The sequence below is a fragment of the Vombatus ursinus genome, unplaced genomic scaffold (genome assembly GCF_900497805.2).
Source record: "Vombatus ursinus unplaced genomic scaffold, bare-nosed wombat genome assembly UNPS02004704.1, whole genome shotgun sequence".
Classification (NCBI taxonomy): domain Eukaryota; kingdom Metazoa; phylum Chordata; class Mammalia; order Diprotodontia; family Vombatidae; genus Vombatus; species Vombatus ursinus.
Genome location: NW_020944482.1, coordinates 920,922 through 941,266, shown reverse-complemented (window position 1 = coordinate 941,266; position 20,345 = coordinate 920,922). Strand labels below are relative to the sequence as shown.

The 20,345-nt window shown below is 37.2% G+C and overlaps 1 protein-coding gene across 3 annotated transcripts in view; it reads right to left on the bottom strand.

The window, feature by feature from the left end:
* The window catches only part of WDR45B (WD repeat domain 45B), a 71,569-nt gene extending 53,659 nt beyond the window's left edge, over positions 1-17,910 (bottom strand). For 2 of the 3 annotated variants that reach the window (XM_027840966.1, XM_027840960.1), the window contains exon 1: positions 17,613-17,910. In XM_027840966.1, the coding sequence (XP_027696767.1) occupies positions 17,613-17,679 (67 nt within the window). In that variant the 5' untranslated portion in view covers positions 17,680-17,910. The remainder of the gene's footprint in view (positions 1-17,612) is intronic. The other variant, XM_027840950.1, reaches the window with a different exon arrangement.
* Between the last annotated feature and the right edge of the window lie 2,435 nt (positions 17,911-20,345).

The window sequence follows — 20,345 nt, the reverse complement described above, 5'->3', positions numbered from 1 at the left end:
GATGCTAGTTATCATTAGCAGTAGTAATAATAACAATAAATGCTTGTTGGTTAAGCCCTAACTGCATGCCAAGAACTGAGCCAAACACTGGAGATATAAAAAGCAAAAGGTCCCTGCCTTCAAGAAGCCTACATTTGAATCGCTAAAAACAATAAGCACATCAACAGGTTCATACAAGATACACAAAAAGTAAACAGAAAATAACTAGTAGGGGAGAGACCAATAGCTGGGGGGGACCAGGAATGGCCTCCTGCAGAAGTTGTCATTTAAATTGAGGTTTAAAGAAACCCCTAGGTATTCTAGGAGGTGGAGGTAAAGTAGAAGAAAATTATAGGCATGAGCACAGTCAGTGCAAAGACACAGAGAAAGAAGATGAAACACCTTATGTAAGGAACAGAAAGATCAGTGTTACTGAATGGAATGTTTGTGGAAAGGAGTAAGAGAAAGTTGCAGCACTGACAAGCAAAATAATGGGTAGAAGAAGACTTCAAAACCAGCCATCAAGCAGGGCCAAGGCTAGAGTAGTCATTCAGTTGTCAAAAGACATTCCCCAAAACAGCCACTCTCGGGAAATTACTGAAGTATATTTTCCATCTTCAATGCGAACCTTAAAAGTGTTACTTTTCTTTTTCTTCTTCCTGGCTCTCCCCAGCCAAAATCACTCTTCTATCTTCATACAAATGTACTGCTAAATACAACTACAGAAATTCATACAACTATGCCAACTATGTACCATACAAATTTATATTATTTAATCTCAACTATGCCCTCACCACTGAAAGCAAAATTTCATGGCCTTTTCTCACTCCTCATCCTTCTTGACCTTTCTGTAGCATTTGACATTGTAGACCATTCCTTCCATTCATTCTTCCCCAGTATCCACTCCAATTCTCTGGACTTTCTTTACACCAATAGTATGAAACTCAAATAAAAATGGATCCTGCAGGCAGCATATTGACTTAGTATTTTACAAATTATTTGTGTTGTCTTGTATTTTATTTTGTTAAACATTTCTCCATTACATTTTAATCTGGTTTTGGTTGCATTCCCAGCTGTGAGTTTGACACCTGTGCTCTACACCATTCCACAGAAGCTTCCTCACTCTGCAAGTTCAATTTGCCCCTGAAATTGTCACACTGCAAATTATACTCTGCCCCTCCAGTCTCTATTACTAATTGCTAGTTCTCCATCTCCTCCTCAATGTCTCAGGCATTTTGTACTCTTCAAAGTCTTCAAGAAAAGAACTCATTATACATCCACTACTCTTTGAACCTTTCCTAATTCTACTAAAGGCAAGTTCACAACCTTGACATCATCATTCCCCTCTCTCAACCTCCATTATATTTATTAAGTCTTAACAATTTCACCTGCAAATCTCTTATATCTGTCTCCTTTCTCTTCATATTCACCTGACCATCACTAGACTCTCATCCCCTCTCAACAAGACTACTCAACAGCCTCCTAAATGGACTCTTCTATTCTAGCCTCTCCCTTTTCCAATGCATCCTCCACATAGCTGCTAAAATAACATCTCCAGCCCCTCCTTAAGAATCTTCAGTGATTCTCTATTAATTGCAGGATAAAATACAAACTTCTGACCTTGGCATTTAAAATCATTCGCAATCCAGCTCCAGCTTACTTTTCCAGGCAAATTTCACGAACTCAATGTGGAAGACAGAGCCAAGATGGCACAGTAGAAGGAGTATTCTAAACAAACTTCCAAGATTCTCCTCCAAACAACTTTAAAATATCACATCAAATCAAATTCTGGAGTAGCACAGCCAACAAAAGGTCAGCGTGAGACACTCTTCCAGACCAAGACAACTAAGAAGGTCAGAAGAGGAGATCTATGACAGTAAGGTGAGGGCTGGCTGAGTCCAGAGAGGCAGCAACACCAAGTGTGAGAGTGGAGGATGTGGCAGTGGCAGGAGCAGCAGCAGTTGCAACAGCTTCAGGAGCTCTCACCACCCAAGGATAGTAAAAGGATTTGACAACTGGTTAGAAAGAGATTACAAGGGATCCCTAATGTGGGCTCTTGGTGGAGGCCTGCCAACTTCATTGTCCATTACCCAGTTCTGGGTCACACTTACAAGGTGGAGAGGAGCACTTGGGTCCCAAGGGAGCATGGGCCCTGCTTGCAGTTCCAGAGCGGAGAGCAGAGGCTCTAGTTTCTGGTAGCAGTTTCAGGTCAGAGAGGAGCACTAGCACTTGCTGTCACAAGGGTAAGGACCAGCAAGCAGACTAGAAGAACGATGACCGTACCTCTCCCCAAATTGTACCAAGCTGGAAGCATGAAAAACCTGAAGACCCCTCCCAGAACCAGCTGTGAAAACAGCAGAGCAAAAAAGACTGAAGCAACCCAACTGAAACATAAAGTTCAAAGTAAAAAAAAAAAAAAAAAAAAAAACTGGTAAAATGAGCAGAAAAAAAAAAAAGACCCTAACCATAAAAAGCTACATGGAAGCTCAAGACACAAACTGAGAAGGAAATGACATAAAAACATCTACAAGCAAAGTTTCAAAGGAAAAAATGCAGATTGGACACAAGCCCAACAAGAACTCCTAGAAGAACTAAAGAAAGCTATTAGAAAAAAGTGCAAAAAATTAATTTTAAAAATAAAATAAAAGAGGAAATATGGGAAAAGAAATGAGAGAAACGGAAGAAAATTAAGAAAAGAGAATTAACAGCTTGATAAAAGAGAGAAAAAAAAAATACTAAAGAAAATAACTCCTTAAAAAGCAGAATTGGCCAAATGGAAGAGGTACAAAATCTCACTGAAGAAAATAATTCCTTAAAAATTAGAATTGAGTAAGTGGACACTAAGAACTCCATGAGACATCAAAAAACAATGCAAAGTCAAAAGAATGGAAAAAATAGCAAAAATGTGAAATATCTCATTAGAAAAACAAATGACCAAGAAAATAGATTGAGGAGAGATATTTTAAGAATTACTAGACTGTTTGAAAGCTATGATCAAAAAAAGAGCACAGTCATCATATTTTAAGAAATTATCAAGAAAAACTGCCCTGATATCCTAGAACCAAAAGGTAAAACAGAAATTATAAGAATTTACTGAACACCAACTGAAAGAGATCCCAAAAGGAAAATTTCCAGGAATATTATAGCCAAATTCCACAGCCAGAAAGAAATTCACAAATTAGCTCCCTAAGAAAAAACCCCAGGTCCAGATGGAATTGCAAGTGAATTTTCCCAAACATTAAAAGAATAATTAATCCCAATACTATACAAACTATATGAAAAAAAAACAGATGAAAGAATCCTGCCAAATTCCTTCTATGACATAAACATGGTTTTGATACCTAATCCAAGAAGAAAAAAAAAAGAAAGAAAAAAACTGTAACCCAATTTCCCTAATGAAGTGATGCAAAAATTTTAAATAAAGTAGACTACAAAAATGTATCAAAGATCATACACTATGACCAAGTAGGATTTATACCAGGAATGCAGGGCTGGTTCAATGTTAGGGAAACTATCCGCATAACTGACCACATCAGTAACAAAAACAACAAAAACCACATGATTATATCAACAAAAGCAAGAAAAGCTTTCAATACAACACCCATTCCTATTAAAAATACTAGGAAACATAGGAATAAATGAGGCTTTTTAAAAAATAAGTAAGATCTATTTAAACTAAGAACAAGCACTATCTGTAATGGAGACAAGCTAGAAGCTTTTGCAGTAAGATTAGGAGTAAAGCACTGATGCTCATTATCATTATTAAATATCATACTAAAAATGCTAACTATAGCAATAAGACAAGAAAAAGAAACTGAAGGAATACGAATAAGCAAAAAAGAAACAAAACTATCATTCTTTGCAGTTGATAGGGCATAACTGCAGAACCCTAGAAAATCATCTAAAAAATTAGATGAAACAATTAACAACTTCAGCAAAATTGCAGGATATTTTAAATAAACCACATAAATAAACAGCATTTTTATGTATTACCAACAATACCCAGCAGAAAGAGATAGAAAAAGAAATTCCATTTAAACTAACTATAGAGAATATAAAATACTTGGGAGTTTACTTGCCAAGACAAACCTAGGGACTATATGAACACAATTACAAAACACTTTTCACCCAGATAAAGACAGAACTAAACTAGAAAAATAATTGCTCATGGATAGGTTGATAGATAGATATAATATAGACATAGATATAATAAAAATAACTTTTAATTAATTTACTTATTCAGTCCAATACTATTCAAACTAAAAAAGATTTGTTTTCCAGAAATAGAGAAAAATGTAACAAAATTCATCTGAAAGAATAAAAGGTCAAGCATATCAAGGAAATCGATGGGAAAAAAAAACGTGAAGGTAAATGGTCTCACAGTACCAGATTTCAAACTTTATTACAAAGTAGAAATCATTAAAACAATCTAGTACTGGCTAAGAAACACACTGGTTGGTCAGTGGAATAGATTAAGTACACAATATACAGAGGTAAATGATCACAATAATCTAGTATTTGATAAACCCAAAGATCTAAGTTTTAAGGGCAAGAAATCACTATTTGACAAAAACTGCAGATAAAACTGAAAACCAATCTGGCAAAACCTACATAGACCTACACCTCACATCGTACACCAAATAACTGTACAATGGGTACTTACAAGTAAAGGGTGATATCATAAGCAAATTAGAGGAACATGTAATAAATTACCTATTAGATCTATGGATAAGGAAAACAATAAACAAATAAGAGATAGGAAGTAGCATGGGAGGTAAAATGTGTAATTTTGATTACATGAAATTAAAAGGTTTTTGCACAAACAAAATCAAAGCATCCAAAATCTGAACAAAAGAAAGAAACTGGAAAAAATTTACCTAAGTTTGTCTGATAAAGGCCTCATTTCTCAAATATATAGAGAACTAAGCTAAATTTATAAAAAATAAGAACCATTTCCCAATTGACAAAGAGTGAAAGGATATGAATAGGCAGTCTTCAGAAGAAGAAAATCAAAGCTAGCAAGAGGCATATAAAAAATGCTGTAATCACTAATAATTTGAGAAATGCAAACTGAAACTCTGAGGTACCAACCTCACACCTATCAGATCAGCTAACATGATAGAAAAGGAAAATGCCAAATGCTGTAAGGGATGTGGAAAAATAGGAACACTAATGCACTGTTGGTGGAATTATGAACATTCCAAACATTCTTGAGAAAGATTTGGCACTATGCCAAAAGGGTTATAAAATTGTGCATATACCCTTTGATCCAGCAATATCTCTACCGGCCATACCATAATACCATATTACTAAGTCTGCATCCCAAAGAAATCAAATAAAAACCACCACTATGTTTATATCCCAAAGAGATCATAAAAAAAGGGAAAAGAACCCCCATGTACAAAAATACTTATAGCAGCTCTTTTTGTGATGGCAAAATATGGAAATTGAGGGATGCCCATCAATTGGGGAATGGCTAAAGTTGTGGTATATGACTGTAATGGAATACTATTATTCCATAACAGATTCTGAGCAGGTAGATTTCAGAAAAACCTGGAAAGACTTATATGAACTGATGCTGAGTGAATTGAGCAGAACCAGTAGAACATTGTACACAGTAACAGCAACATTATGTGATGATCATCTGTGATAGATTTAGCTCTTCTCAGCAACACAATGATAAAAGACAACTCTGAAGGACTCATGATAAAATGTGCTATTCACCTCCAGAAAAAGAACTGATGGAGTCTGAATGTAGATAGAAGTATATTATTTTCATTTTATTTTGTGTGTGTGTGTTTTGCTTTTGTTCTGTTTCTTCTTTCACAACATGACTAATGTGGAAATACATTTAACATGATTGCATACGTAAAACCTACATCAGATTTCTTGCCATTTTAGGGAAGGGAGATGGACCACATGGGGAGGGGAGGGAGGGAGGCAGAAAAATTTGGAACTCAAAATCTTATAAAAATGAATGTTGAAAACTATATGTAATTGGAAAGATAAAATACCATTTACATAAAAAAAAAGAAATCAAATAAAAAGGAAAAGGACCTACATGTACAAAAATATTTATAGTGGTGGCAAAGAATTAGAAATTGTGGGGACATCCATCACTTGGGGAATGGATGAAAAAATTGTGGTTGCAGTTCTTCATTCTCAAAGATGACCAAAATGACATCACCATGCTAGAGTCAAGTCACGGTGGCTGACTGTGGCTGATCAGATCAATACAAGCTCGGAATATTTACCATAGGTCTGTCGAAAGTAGCGCATGTGAACATTTGGGGTGGATTCTCTAAATTTGAAAATCTTGTGTTTCCTGAGCTATTTTAAGTCTGCTTCATTTACAGAGCACAGCATCTTCTCTGATTTGGGGACGTCATGTTGAGCAGTCCTGTGCCAGTATCTCCCATGTCATACAAGCAATTCCAAAGATTTTTTTTTAAATTTTTTTTATTAACAAATTTAGTTCTTTTTAGTTTTCAACAATCACTTCCATTAAGATTTTGAGTTCCAAATTTTCTCCCCTCCCCTCACCCCAAGATGGCATATAAATTGATATAGGCTCTACATATACATTCATATTAAACCTATTTTCACATCAGTCATGTAAAAGAAGAATTAGAACCAATGGAAGAAACCATGAGAAAGAAGAAACAAAAAAGAGAGAGAAAGCAAACAATATGCTTCCATCTGCATTCAGACTCCATAGTTTTTTGTGGGCAGCATTTTCCATGACAAGTCTTTTGGAGTTGTCTTAGGTCCTTGGATTGCTAAGAGATAAGTCTATCAAAGTTAGTCATCACAGAATGTGGCTGTTACTATGTATAATGTTATCCTGGTTCTCACTTCACTCAGCATTAGTACATATAAGTCTTTCCAGGTTTTTCTGAAGTCCACCTGCTCATCATTTCTTATAGCACAATAATATTCAATTATACTCATATACCACAATTTGTTCAGCCATTCCCCAATTGATGGGCATCTCAATTTCCAATCCTTTATCACAAAAAAAGCGGCTATAAATATTTTTGTACATGTCGGTTCTTTTCCCATTTTTATGATCTCTTTGGGATACACACCTAGAAGTGGTATTGCTGGTTTAAAGGGTATGTACAGTTTTATAGCCCTATGGGCATAGTTCCAAATTGCTCTCCAGAATGGTTGGATCATTTCACAACCCCACTAACAATGTATTAGTGTTCCAATTTTTCCACATCTTCTCCAACATTTATCATTTTACCGTTTTGTCACGTTATACAATCTGATAGATGTGATGTGGTACCTGAGCATTTCTCTAATCAATAGTGATTTAGAGCATCTTTTCATAAGACTATAAATAGCTTTCATTTCTTCCTCTGAAAACTGCCTGTTCATATCCTTTGACCATTTATCAATTGGGGAATGACTTGTATTATTATAAATTTGACTTAGTTCTCTATATATTTTAGAAATGAGGCCTTTATCAGAGATACTGGTTGTAAAAATTCTTTTCCAGTTTTCTGCTTCCCTCCTAATCTTGGTTCCATTAGCTTAATCAATTCCAAAGTTCTTAAGAGAGACCTTGAGAGTGTTCTTATATTGCTTTTTCTGACCACTATGTGAATGCTTGCCCTGTGTGAGCTCTCTGTAAAATAGTCTTTTTTGGTAGATGATAGTGATGGAATATTATTGCTATGTGTAAGGTATAAGAAATTATGTTTCTGCAGATGTAGAGAAAGTGATCCTAGCAACAGAATTGAGTTGCCACAGGGGTAGACAAAACCAGCTGAAACTAGTAGTGTGGTTAGAAGTGAAGAAAAGTAAGACAAAGGTCACAAGCTGCTTGAAACCGTGCGGCTTAATTGAGATATAAATATTAACTTCTCCCTTAAGGAGGAGCCATCTGCCATTTTTGAACATGTGATGGTGGAGGATGTGATAGTGGGAGGGAAAACATATTAAGGGGGCAATGTGAAGTAGGCATGCCAAGGAAGTTGTACACTCTGGAGTACCTGACCAATGGGGAAACAAGGGAAGGATCTTGTGATTCAGAATAGGAATATAACTGCCTGCCTTTGCTTCTGTAGGATGTGTCTGCCTCTAGCAGCATACTTGCTTCTTGCAAAAATGTATAATGAATTAGCTAGCCTCATGTACCTCAGCAGTAACATGACAAACCTGGGAAGACATATAAACCAGTGTAAAGTGAAGAGAACAGAACCAGGAGAACATTGTACACACTAACAGTAATATAACAATGATCAACTTTTAAATACTTAGCTACCCTGATCAATACAATGATGTAAGACAATTCCAAAGGATTCATGATGAAAAATATCTATCTCCAGAGAAACTTCTGATGAACTGAGTACAGACTGAATCATTTTTCCACTTTATTTTTCTTCCTTTTTTTTTTGCAACATGGCTAACATGTAAATATGCTTTACATACATGAAAAAATAAAATGCAAATATCTACCAAAAAAAAAAAAACCTCTTCACTACATTCCATCCAAATTGACCTAATTTTCACATTCCACATAATGACATTCCATCTGCCACCTACGTGCCATTTACATACACTGGCTACATATTCCTGGAATATACTACTTCTTGATTTCTAGTTAGCTTCATGTACCATCTCCCATGCAAAGTCTTTCTAGATACCCCATCTGTAATGTTCTCTCCTTCCTCAAATAATTACACACACACAGAGAGTAGCATTTACATATAGCATTTCCACCTAAAAGAATATAAACTCTCTGAGCATAGGGACTATTTTTCATTTTGCCTTTGCATCCCCAGTACATATTAATAAAGGTACTTAAGAGGGGGGAGCTAGGTGGAGCAGTGGATAGAGCACTGGTCTTGGAGTCAGGAGGACCTGAGTTCAAATCCCGCCTCAGACACAGAACACTTACTAGCCGTGTGACTCTGGGCAAGTCACTTAACCCCAATTGCCTTGCAAGAAAAAAAAAACAAACAACAACAACAACAAAACAAAGTGCTTAATAAATCCTTGGTAAACTAGATACTTTATAAAAGTAGACAAAATAACAACAAAATTCATATGGAAGAAAAGTGAAAAGCAAGGAAATAATGAAGGGGATTTGCCATTACAATTTTTCAAATATTTTAAAGCAATAACTCTTAAAACTATCTACTATTGAACAAAAAAGGAGAAACTAATCAGTGCAATAGATTAGATAAGCAATACAATTTTTAATAAATCTAAGAACATAAAATGCCAGGGAAAGAACTTTTTAATCAACACGAGATACTAGGAAAATGTGATTGAAGTCTAGCAGAAAATAGGTTTAGACTGGGTATCTTATACTGTATACTGAAATAAATTTCAAATGGATAATAGAATAACTAACATTTACATAGCACATTAAAGTTTGCAAAGCATTGTATTTATATTAATTCATTTGATTCTCAAAAGAGACCTCAGGAAGGTACTATCACCCTCATTTTACAGATGAGGGAGTTGAGCATATAAGAGGTTGTGATTTACTCAGGGTTACACAGTTATTAACAGTATGAAGAGGTATTTGAACTCATGTCTGTCTGACTCAAAAGTGAAGCACTAAACAACCTAGCTTCTCAAACCTGCCCCTCCTCCCACCCTGTCATTCATTTATTTCCCTTCACATACTCCAAGCTCCAGTCAAACTGGTGTACATATTTTCCCTGTATGCAACATTGCATTCCATGCATTTCCACAGCCTATTTTCAGCTCCATCCCTAGCTCCCCTCAGGTTCAACTCAAATGCCAGTTCCTTCAAGGGCCTTTTTCTGATTCTCCCAGTTCCCCACCCCCAATACTATTTGGTACATATCCTACATCTCCCGATTTGTGAACATTTTGCTACATGCAGAATGAGTTCTTTGAAGGCAGGGGCTGTCTCACTCATGTATACGTATTCCCAATACCTAACAGATAGCCTGGCTCTAGCACATAGCAGGTGCTTCATAAATACTCATTTACTGATTCAGTTCTCTTAATATTAAACTGGAACTTCAATCAACAAACAAGTATTTAGGTGCTGGGGACACAAAGACAAAAATTACATGCAAAATAGACACAAAACTGATACAAGATAACTGGGGAATAAGGATTAAGAAAGACTTCTTGTCTTATTTACTATATTTAGTGCAGAGATCCTTGGAGGAAATGAAGGATACCAAGAGAAGGAAAATGGAGTTCATCCTGGGTATGAAGGGCAGAAAATGCAAAGGCTTGGAGAAAGGAGATACAGTATGAAAAGGCCAGTTTGGCTAGACCATTGGTATATAATATGTAAGATGCCTAGAAAAATAGTTTGGGATCATGTTGTGAAGGCTCTAAATTCTAAACTAGGAATTTATTTTTAATTCTTTTAGCAACAAAGTCACTGTAGTTTACTTTAGAGTGAAGTGACATGGTCACATCTACACTTTAGGAAAATCACTTTAGCAGCAATGTGAAGGAAGGACTGGAATGGGGGAAGGACACCTGTGGCAGAAAGACCAAATAGGCTACTGCAATGTACCAAGCAAAAAATGATGACCTGAATCCTGGGTGGTGGCTATGTGAGTAGAAAAAAGAGCACTTACTCATGGGATTTTGTAGAGACACATAGAACAAGATTTGACAACATACTAAAATAAAGAAGGTGAGAGTGAAGGGTTGAAAATGACATCAAGTTGTACTTTCAGAGTGGAAGGATTGTGGTTTTCTTGACAGAAATAGGAAGTTCAGAAAAGGGGTAAATTCCAGGGGAAAAGAGAAGAAAATGATTTCTACTTGGACATGTTAAGTTTCAGATTTCCATAGGGTATCAGTTGAAAATGTCTGATAAGTAGTTGTGACGTGGGACTAGAGCTCAGCAAAGAGACAAGAGCAGGATATGTAGATCTGAGAGTCATCAGTGTAGATACAGTTAAGACTTTGAGCTGATGAGTTCACCAACAGAACAAGAACAGAGAAAAAAGAGGGCCTAGGACAGAGCTATATGATACTACCACATTTAAGGGGTTTGAGATGCATTTCATCTAGTAAAGGAGACTGAGAAAAAAATTACAAAGGCAGGAGAACCAAAAGAGAATGTCACAAAAATCCAAAAAGGTAAGAATATCCATAAGGAAAGGGTGATTAACAGTATCAAAAGCTACAGAAAGGTGAAGGAGGATGAGAATTTTAAAAAAGCCATTGGTATACATGGAGTCAAAGATGGCTTTGAGATTTCAGTCTGAAAAACTGTGCGAATTATGAAATTCTTACAAAAGAGCTAGAAAGTAGAATTCTTTTGGATGATAAGTAAGTTTGAAATATCCTGAATTTTGAATGACAGCAGGTCATGTAAACAGATCCAGAGGCAATTTAAAATATAAGATGAGGGCACAATTAAGAGGTTAGAGCTGGTTATATAGATTCAGATGTTGTCACAGATGAGTTTATGTTAAGACAACTGATGAGCTAATCAATCTATTAAATACATAAAGAATAGAGAGATAGAAGGAAGTCAAGAAAATAAACTAAAAGTACAATAATTAACAACACTGTAAAAACAAAACATCTTTGAAAGTCTTAAGAACTCTTAATAGCCAACCATGACTCCAGAGGAATAATGCGGGCTACCCACCTCATGACAGAGAGGTAACAGACTGAGAGTGCAAAACGAGCACCCTAATATTTTGGGGGCCCAGTCAATTCAGGAATTTGTTTGCTTGACCACAGGTATTTGTTATAATTTTATTTCAATGAGGGAGAGGAAATCAATTTTTACTCATTTAAAAAAATATGATAAAAATTTAAATAAAAAATAATTTTTAGAATAAAGTAAAAGAAGAAAAGCAAAGATAAGAGTTGCAAAAACTGCTGGAAGTTAGAGAAGGCTAAGGACTAGGAAAGTTCTAAACTTCCATCCTTATTAACTATAATTGGCATAGCTAATTATCCAGTCAGTCTGTCAATAAACATTAATTAGGCACTTTTCCAGGAACTGTGCTAGTCATAAGGATACAAAGAAAGGTAAAAGACTCCTCTCCTCAAGCAGACCACAATCTAACTGGGAGAGACAACATGCAAACAAGCCATATGCAGAATAAATTGGAAATAATCCACAAAGGGAAGGCAGCAGAATTAAGAGGGATCAGGAAAGGTTTCCTGTAGATGGTGGAATTTTGGCTGAGACTTGAAGAAAGCCAAGGAATCCAATAGGCAGAGATGAGGGGGGAGGAGTATTCGAGGCATAGGGGCCAGCCAGTGAAAATGCTCCAAGTCACCTTACGCTATATTCCATAATACATTGTAAATGGATGTGACCTTTATATTAAAGATCATACTATTAAAAAATAGAAGAAAAAAAATTTTTAAAAAAATAGAAGAGATAAAGATCATATACCTCTTACAGCTACAGGTAAGAGATGTATTCTTTTTTTTTTAATTTTTTTTTTTGTCAATTGGGTTAAGTGACTTGCCAAGGGTCACACAGCTAGTTAAGTGTCAAGTGTTTGGTCTGAGGCTGGATTTGAACTCAGGTCTTCCTGACTTCAGGGCCAGTAAGAGATGTATTCTTAACCAAATAAGGGAGAGAGGCAATTATGAAAGATAGTTTTCATTACATGAAACTGAAAAGCTTGCATTAAATGGAAAAAATATTTGCATCAAATTTCTCTGATAAAGATTTAAGTTTTATAAACAATTAACAAAAATATAAGACTAATAGCTATTCTCAAATAGCTGAGAGGTCAAAGGACATAAACAGTTCTCAAAAGAATTGCAAAAGTATTCCCAATCACATGAATGAATGAATGAATGAATAAAATTACTATGAGAAACGAAAATTAAAACAACTGTAAGTGTTCACCCTGAAAATTGACAAAGATGACCAAAAAAATGACATTTGTCAATGCTGGAGAGGTTGTAGGATCATAGGCACACTAATGCATTCTTGGTGTAGCTATGAATTGGTGCAACCATTTTGGAAAGCAAAATATAATTATGCAAATAAAGTGACTAAAATTTCTATACTTTGAAGCCACTATTAAGAAGAAAGCCCCCTTGGACACTAAAATATTTATAGCAGCACTTTTTGTGATAGCAAAAAATTGGAAACAAAATATCCATCGACTTTGGAATGACTAAACAAATCATGGTATATGAATATTGTAGAATATTACTCTGCTATAAGAAATGTGAATGGTGAAATAGAAAAGCATGCAAGGCTCTACATGAACTGATGCTGAGTGAAGTAAACAGAGCCAAGAAAACAATCTACACAACAACGTAAATGTGAAGTACAACCACACCCACAAAATCTAAACTGAATGTAGCAAAATTATAACAATCAAGTATAACTGGAAAGAAGAGACATGAGGGAACACACCGATCCACCCCTTTGTGGAGGTGGGAGCTCCAGACATTGTACATCACACATGTCTTCAGACTTTTTCAATGTATTGATCAGTTGTGTTGATTTTTTTTATTAAAAAATACAATATGTTACGTGCAATGGCTCTCCAAAAGGTAAAGGGGGAGGGATACTGCAGAAAAGTATGATGATATAAAAACAAAAAAATTATTTAAGAAAAAGAAAGAAATGAAAATGCCCAGAGTCTAGAAATGGAATGTCTTATTTGACAAACAGTAAGGAAGCCAGTGTCACTGGAGATCAGACTACATGGAAGGGTATAAGGTGTCAAGAAGACTGGAAAGGTAGGAAGGGCATAGAGGATTTAAAATTTTATCCTGGAGGCAGATGGGGGGGGCCACTAGGCTGGGGGTAACACCATCAGAGCTATGCTTTAGCAACACGTTGACAGCTGAGTAGAGGATGGACGAGAGTGTGGTGAGACTGAACTGAGCAGACCACAGCAGTAGTCCAGGTGTGAGCTGAAGAGGGCTTTTACCAGGATGGTAAGGGTGTCCGACTAGAGAAGGAGATATCTTCAAGAGATGGTAAGGAGACAAAAATCAACAAAACTTGGCAACAGAATGGATACAGAGGGTATGAATGAAGAGTTGAAGATAACACCACAGATGTTCATGCCCTACACAGTAACAGTGAAGTTTGGAATTTCTAAAGAGGGACTTGGAGGGGAGAAGACAATGAGTTCAGTTTTGAACATGTTCAATTTATGACGTGTACAGAATGAGTTTGAGCTGTCCCATAAGCAGCTGCTGTTGTTGTTTGTCTTTCATTCTTGAAGAGGACCAATGACATTAGGAAGGTGATTGTCATGAACTGGATTTCAGCGAGGCAGGGCCTTACTCTCTCCTCCAGAGCCATCTGGGTCCAGTGGCAAGATATAGATCAGGATGACTGGAGATGGCCCCAGATACACTAGGAGACATTGGCCTTTTTAAGCTAAGGTCTTTTCCATGTCTCAGTTTGTCGGAGGCAACACCCATTCAGTGATTAAGGCTAGGTAACAAATGGAGAAGAAAAAAAAAATGCCTCTTTTACCTAGCCTCCCAAAAAAAAAAATCAATCTGGGAGGGGAAGACCCTCAGTTTCTGGTCAAAACAGAAGTTAAAGATGGGAGAATGGAAGTCAACAGAAAAATTCAGGCCAGATAAGCAGATCTGAGAATCATCAGCATGATCATTCCATGAATCATGGGAGCTGATAAGAAAAGGACACAGGACAGAGTCCTGTGGGACCCTCATAGTTAGCAGGCATAACTTGGACGAGATTCAGCAAAGAGAACTGAAAAGGAATGGTCAGACAATAAAGTAAAGAGGAAAACATGGAGACAGCAAGAGAAAACAAAGGAAAAAGAAAAGTTTTCTTCAAGGAGATTTTTTTGAGGCAGACACTAAAAAGCTATTTTTGCCTATACTATAATTTATAATGTAACTGACCCATTATTTGCCTGAGAAAAAATTAGGTCAAGTGGAAATAACATGTAGAATGGTTAAAAAAGGGGGAAAAAAAACTTCAGAAGTTTAATTACAGACTGTCTCAGTGTTACTCCCTGACTCTGGTCAGTATTATTTACTTCCTAGGCTTATTTTTGGTTTTTTGTACCTTATGTTATGATGTGCTAGACCTTTATGAACATTCATTCTCAAATATTTCCAATTAAATTAAAATTTCCAGATTCCAGACCAATAAAATAAATTTTATTGATATAGTAAACTAACACCTGTGAGGAAACTCCATTCACCAACACAGATTGTCAACCACAGAAGAATTAGTACTCTTATAAAGTTATTCACTTAAGGAGGCTAAATAGCTCCACTGTAATCTTAACATTATTAGTTTAGTTAAATTTTCACCTCAGTCTGATTCTCAATTCCTGAATTAATAAGGTCAAATAAATGAGCCTATGGGGTGCTCCCCCAAAAGCCTGCTAACCCACGGAAACTCATAAAGAAGGAGCCCACATCCTTAGATTTCTTCGGGGAACCCTAGCCTCTAAACTAAGTACAGATATTCCACACTTGGAGTAAATTGTCATTTGCCCTTTACTAAACACTACTACCACCGCTACCCCAAAAAAGCTACAATAAATGGAAGAAGTTTATATTCAATTATATTTGAAGTAAAAAGGAAAAAAGGGTATGAATACCCTGATACAGGTATATGCTATGTATATAGAGCATAAGGGAATATGGAACACAGAAACTGGCCCTAAAGAAAAGATGTAAGTATTAGGGAAAGATATATAATGTTAATCTAACAGTCTGTATGATATAATTAATTTTCTAGGTTACTGCATTTTTTAATCTTTACTTTAAAAACTTAACTCATTTTAATTTTACCATTCATGTATTTGTTTGTTAATGTTTGTAACCATAAATTTATGTTTATCCTGGAAATAAGTTTCAAAAAGATATTTACCAACCAAAATAAATTTGATTATCCTTTATTTTTACCTACTTCCTTCTAAAACCAATTTCTTTCTGGTATACAATTATTAACATGTTGTCTCCCCAACTGAATGAAAGGCCCTTGAGGGCATGGCCAATTTTACTTCTGCCTTGGCATCCAATTCCCAACATGTAGCAAGCACTTAATAAATGCACAATGATTAAATGACAAGTATAAATAACAGCAATAACTTATATTTGCATAACATTTTTAACTCTACAAATCTATTTCAAATAAAAAATAAATTAGTTTTTTTCCTTTAAGTATTCTTTTGGAAGCTTAGCCTTTTGAAGAGATGGAATAAGTCCTGATATAACCCTGTTAGTACAGATTACTTTGAAATAGATAGAAAGTAGTATAGTAATTGATTTAGTAGATTTGAAATAGCTTTGTAGAGTTAAAAGTGTTATGCAAATGTAAGTTTCTTGACTATAAATTATGTTAACTATTAAAGTCAGAAAACATTCATAAAATACTTCTCTCCCTGAAAGTTTATAACAAAAGGCTAAAACTTTCAGCTCTCAACCCCACCTCCACAGATGAATTTTTAGGAAAAAATACAAAAAGAATGCAAAGATACTAACTAGAAAGTAAAAGACCATAGTCTGAATTCTGGCTCTGCCATTTTATATCTGTGTGAATTTGGGCAAGTTACTTAACCTTGTGGGCCTCAGTCTCTCATCTGAAAAATGAAGGAATTGGACTCAACATTTAAGATCCCTTCCAGCTCTAAACCCCAAGATCCTATTACCTATGAATAATGAGATAAAAAGGAGCTCAGAGACCCAAAATCTGTTTTTATGAATACCATCATCCCCAACATTACTATAAAACTTAATACTATACTTAAAAGTCAGAATAATACAGAACTTAAAGTCAGAAATACTCTCAAGAGTTTCTTCAAATATCGCATAGAAAATAGCTCTCAAGGTTTACATTGCTAAATAAGCGGGAGGGGGAGGAGAGGATGGTGGACAACTGTCTCCTGCCAACAGTTATGTAAAGTATTAAGTGGTAATTTTTTAAATTAGGATTTATATCGTGAATACAACTACTGGTAACTTCTGTGACAGTCCCCGTAAGTCTCGTTTGTAGGAAACCTGAAAATGGAAAAAAGTGTCTGGGAAATTAAACATGTCTCCATCTCTTTATTACTGGCAGTTTTCCTAAGATCTCGGAGGGAAAGAGGGGGGCGTTATTTGTAACATTTCATTAGTTCAGGCCAAAGGGATTTTTGGAGGTTTTTGTTTTTTGTTTTTAAAAGGATGGGAGGGGGTTTTCTGTAGTCAAAATTGCTGCGGTTCAAGCAAAGGTGAGTAGGCAAACCATAAAAACTGGGGGGGGGGGGGAGCGGTGCATCAGGAAGAAGGTGACACCTGAGCAGAAAGGCAGGGGAGAGAAAGCAAAGGGGAAGAATGGGCAAATTTGCAGGCCTAAGAGAAAAGAAAACCTGCCCAAGGGCTCCCTGGTCTTCTCAGTCCTCCTCTATCGCCTCCCTCCCTCCAGCCTCGCGGACTTAAAGACAAGTGGCCTAGGGCAGGAACTACCGGAATGGGGTAGGCCGGAGGGAAGGCCCGGGATCCGGCCAGAGCCGCCCCGCTCCCCTGACCGGGCCGCAAGTCCGCGAGGTGGAGGAGAGAGCCGAGGCCGTTCCCTATGGCTCTGCAGGGCCGAGCAAAGAAGAGGGGAAAAGAAAGGAGGAAGCTACGCGAGGACCGGGCCTGTCCGGCCGGACTAAAAGAGACGGCGGGTTGACAAAAGCCAGGCGACGCGGTCTCCTTACCGTGGTCCTGGTTGAAGCCTGCGAAGAGGAGCCCATTGCCGTGAGGGTTAGAAGGCAACAGGTTCATGGCGCTTTCCTAAGTCCGGCCGAGGCCAATCACCGCCTCATCCTCGCCTCCAGGTGCCTCTCACCACGCCCGGAGAAAGCAAAACCCTGTCAGCCAACCGTAGGACCTCCTTCCTCCTTTTCTCTGCCACAGCCCCAGAATGCCAGGCCAGGAAGGGGCAGGCCCCGCGAGCTGCCGGCCTGGTAAGCTCCGCTTCTCCAACTAGTGAGTTCCCCAGCATCGCCAGGGAGCCCCGCCGAGCACCGAGCGCATCCACCATAGGACAGGAAAAAGGAGCAAGCGCCGAACACCCGCCCCCACCTGACCTTCCACCGAGACGAGGGTGGGGCCTTTTCCCTCTTAAGGGTGAGAAGGGAGGTGTTTACTGCTTGGATTCTTAACAGGGAGAATGTGGATAGATATTAGGGAGTCCATAAACTTGAATGGGAAAAATTGAATCTTTATTTCCACGATAACTGGTTGTCTTTGTAGTCATATGTATTTTTGTTTTATGCATATAAAGACATATTAAGAAAAGGTTTCTAGGCTTCCCCAGACTACCCAAATGGCCATGACAATACAAGAAAGGTTAAGAACCCGCAACCTTCTTTTGTTAAGTTTAAGTAAGACCAGTCCTATACTCTGGAAAGGTATGGAGGATATACTGTAGTGAGAAGACCTCTTTAGTTTAGTTTTTAGATAGTTATATGTAGGGAAAAAAAAACAAATTTTTGTGGTGATGAGGACTACACCCCAAATCTTAGGTCTGGTCCCACAGAGAAGGACTACCTCAGATTCAAGGTAAAGTGCAAGTTCCCATCCCCTAAAAGGGGCTCAGGAACCCCCACAAATGTGTTTACCTTTAATAGACAGACAACATTTGTTCCGAGTGAAGGCATTTAATGAAATGGCATAGTAATAAGAATAGCACCAAAATATTTTCCCCCATAAACCTAGGGTACAATCTCCCACAAATACATATATTACATCAGTAAGAGTGGACAAGAATAGGGTGGGGAAAGACGTGGTCAGACACTGTGTGGAAGAGCAACTTGGGCTTCCAGTAGTAAAGGATCACTGATACCTTATAGTTAATGCCCTCTCATTGCCCCTACTGCTCATTGTTGGTCTCCTGTCTCTACTAGATTCAGATCACCTGGAAACTAGTCTTCTGATTCAAGTAAACTCCGTGGATATCTTTTTCAAGGACACTGCCATAGTCTTTTAGCTTCAAGCCCATAGACTTTTTCTTGCTACAACTCTTAGAATAGGCAAAAACTCTTACCTGGAAACAGCAAAAAGCCTCCTGTCACTTTTTTTTTTTTGTGTCCTCTCAAGGTCTTAGCTACAATGTCAATCATCTCCTTCACAGAAGGAAAGTCAGTTCTATTTCATGATCTGTTGTCTCCTACAAAGACTGGTCATTACATTTAATCTGAGTTCAGTTGAATTTTAGTGATTGTTTTAGGGTTTGTTTGTTTTTTCTTTATTGTGGTCATTGTATATTATTCCCTGGAATTAGTTCAGTCATCAAATATTTAATAAGGACCTACTATGTGCCAGATTTTCAGAAAGAGCTAGAACCTTTAACCCTACTAGCTCAGTTTTGTCTCTCCTTCCTCTCTCTCCCTATCCCCAACCCCTCTATTCTCAACTCTGAAACATGCAATGTGCCCAGGCACCCAGAATCTTCCAGAATTTCAACTCCAAGCACCAAGTTTTCCTTTCAAACTTTTTTCTAAACAGAAGGTTGGGTTCCTGGGGGCAATGTCCTAGAATTCCCATCTGAGACTGTATGTGAACAAATGTTACATGTTGTTACTAATAGAAGATAGGAAGAAATTCCTTCCCCAGCCACCTTGTTGTGCTCTTCAAGAGGTTCAACTAATCTTTAAGAATTGAGCCCCTTCTCCATAGTTGGTTCTCTTTTCAAATGAATTCTCTCAGTCCCTTCCCATAAATGAGTAGATAGAGAAAAGGAATCCAGAGAATGCTCTTTCAGGGGCAAGCCTATTATCTCTGCCAATCTTCGGTCTAGTTTCCTGATTCTTTAATTTACAAATGTGGCCACTTAGAGTCAAAATGGACTTTTTACCCCTACACACTTAACAAACTGCAGATGGACCACTCAAAGTCAGACACTCTGTCATTTCATCAATTGGATTGAGCTATTTAATTGATCAGGGATTCTGATCAACCACACACATATATTCATGTACCACAATTTGTTTAATCATTTTCCAATCAATAAACATTCCACTTTATTTCCATTTTATTGCCACCACAAAGATGCTATTAGGGTTAGACACATATGTGTATATGCGTGTATGTACATATGTGAAAGAAACAAGACTATGTGGTATAGTGAATATACTCTGCCTTTGCAGAGTGATATAGTAGGAAAATGTACTCACTCCAAAGTCAAAAGCCCTGGGTTCAAATTCTTCCTGTGACACATACTACAGCTGTGACCGTAGGAAAGTTATTTACCTTCTTGGTATCCCAGGCAACTCTCTGAGATGATACTATGCAGTTGAAGATATGCTTTGATAAAGGTAATTTCCTTAACAGAAATTCCCTATAGCAATTAAATCATCAATATAAACCAAAAAAAAAAAAACTGTCTTTCAAGAATAATACATTATCAGGGCAGCGAGATGGCTCAGTGGATAGAGCACCAGCCCTGG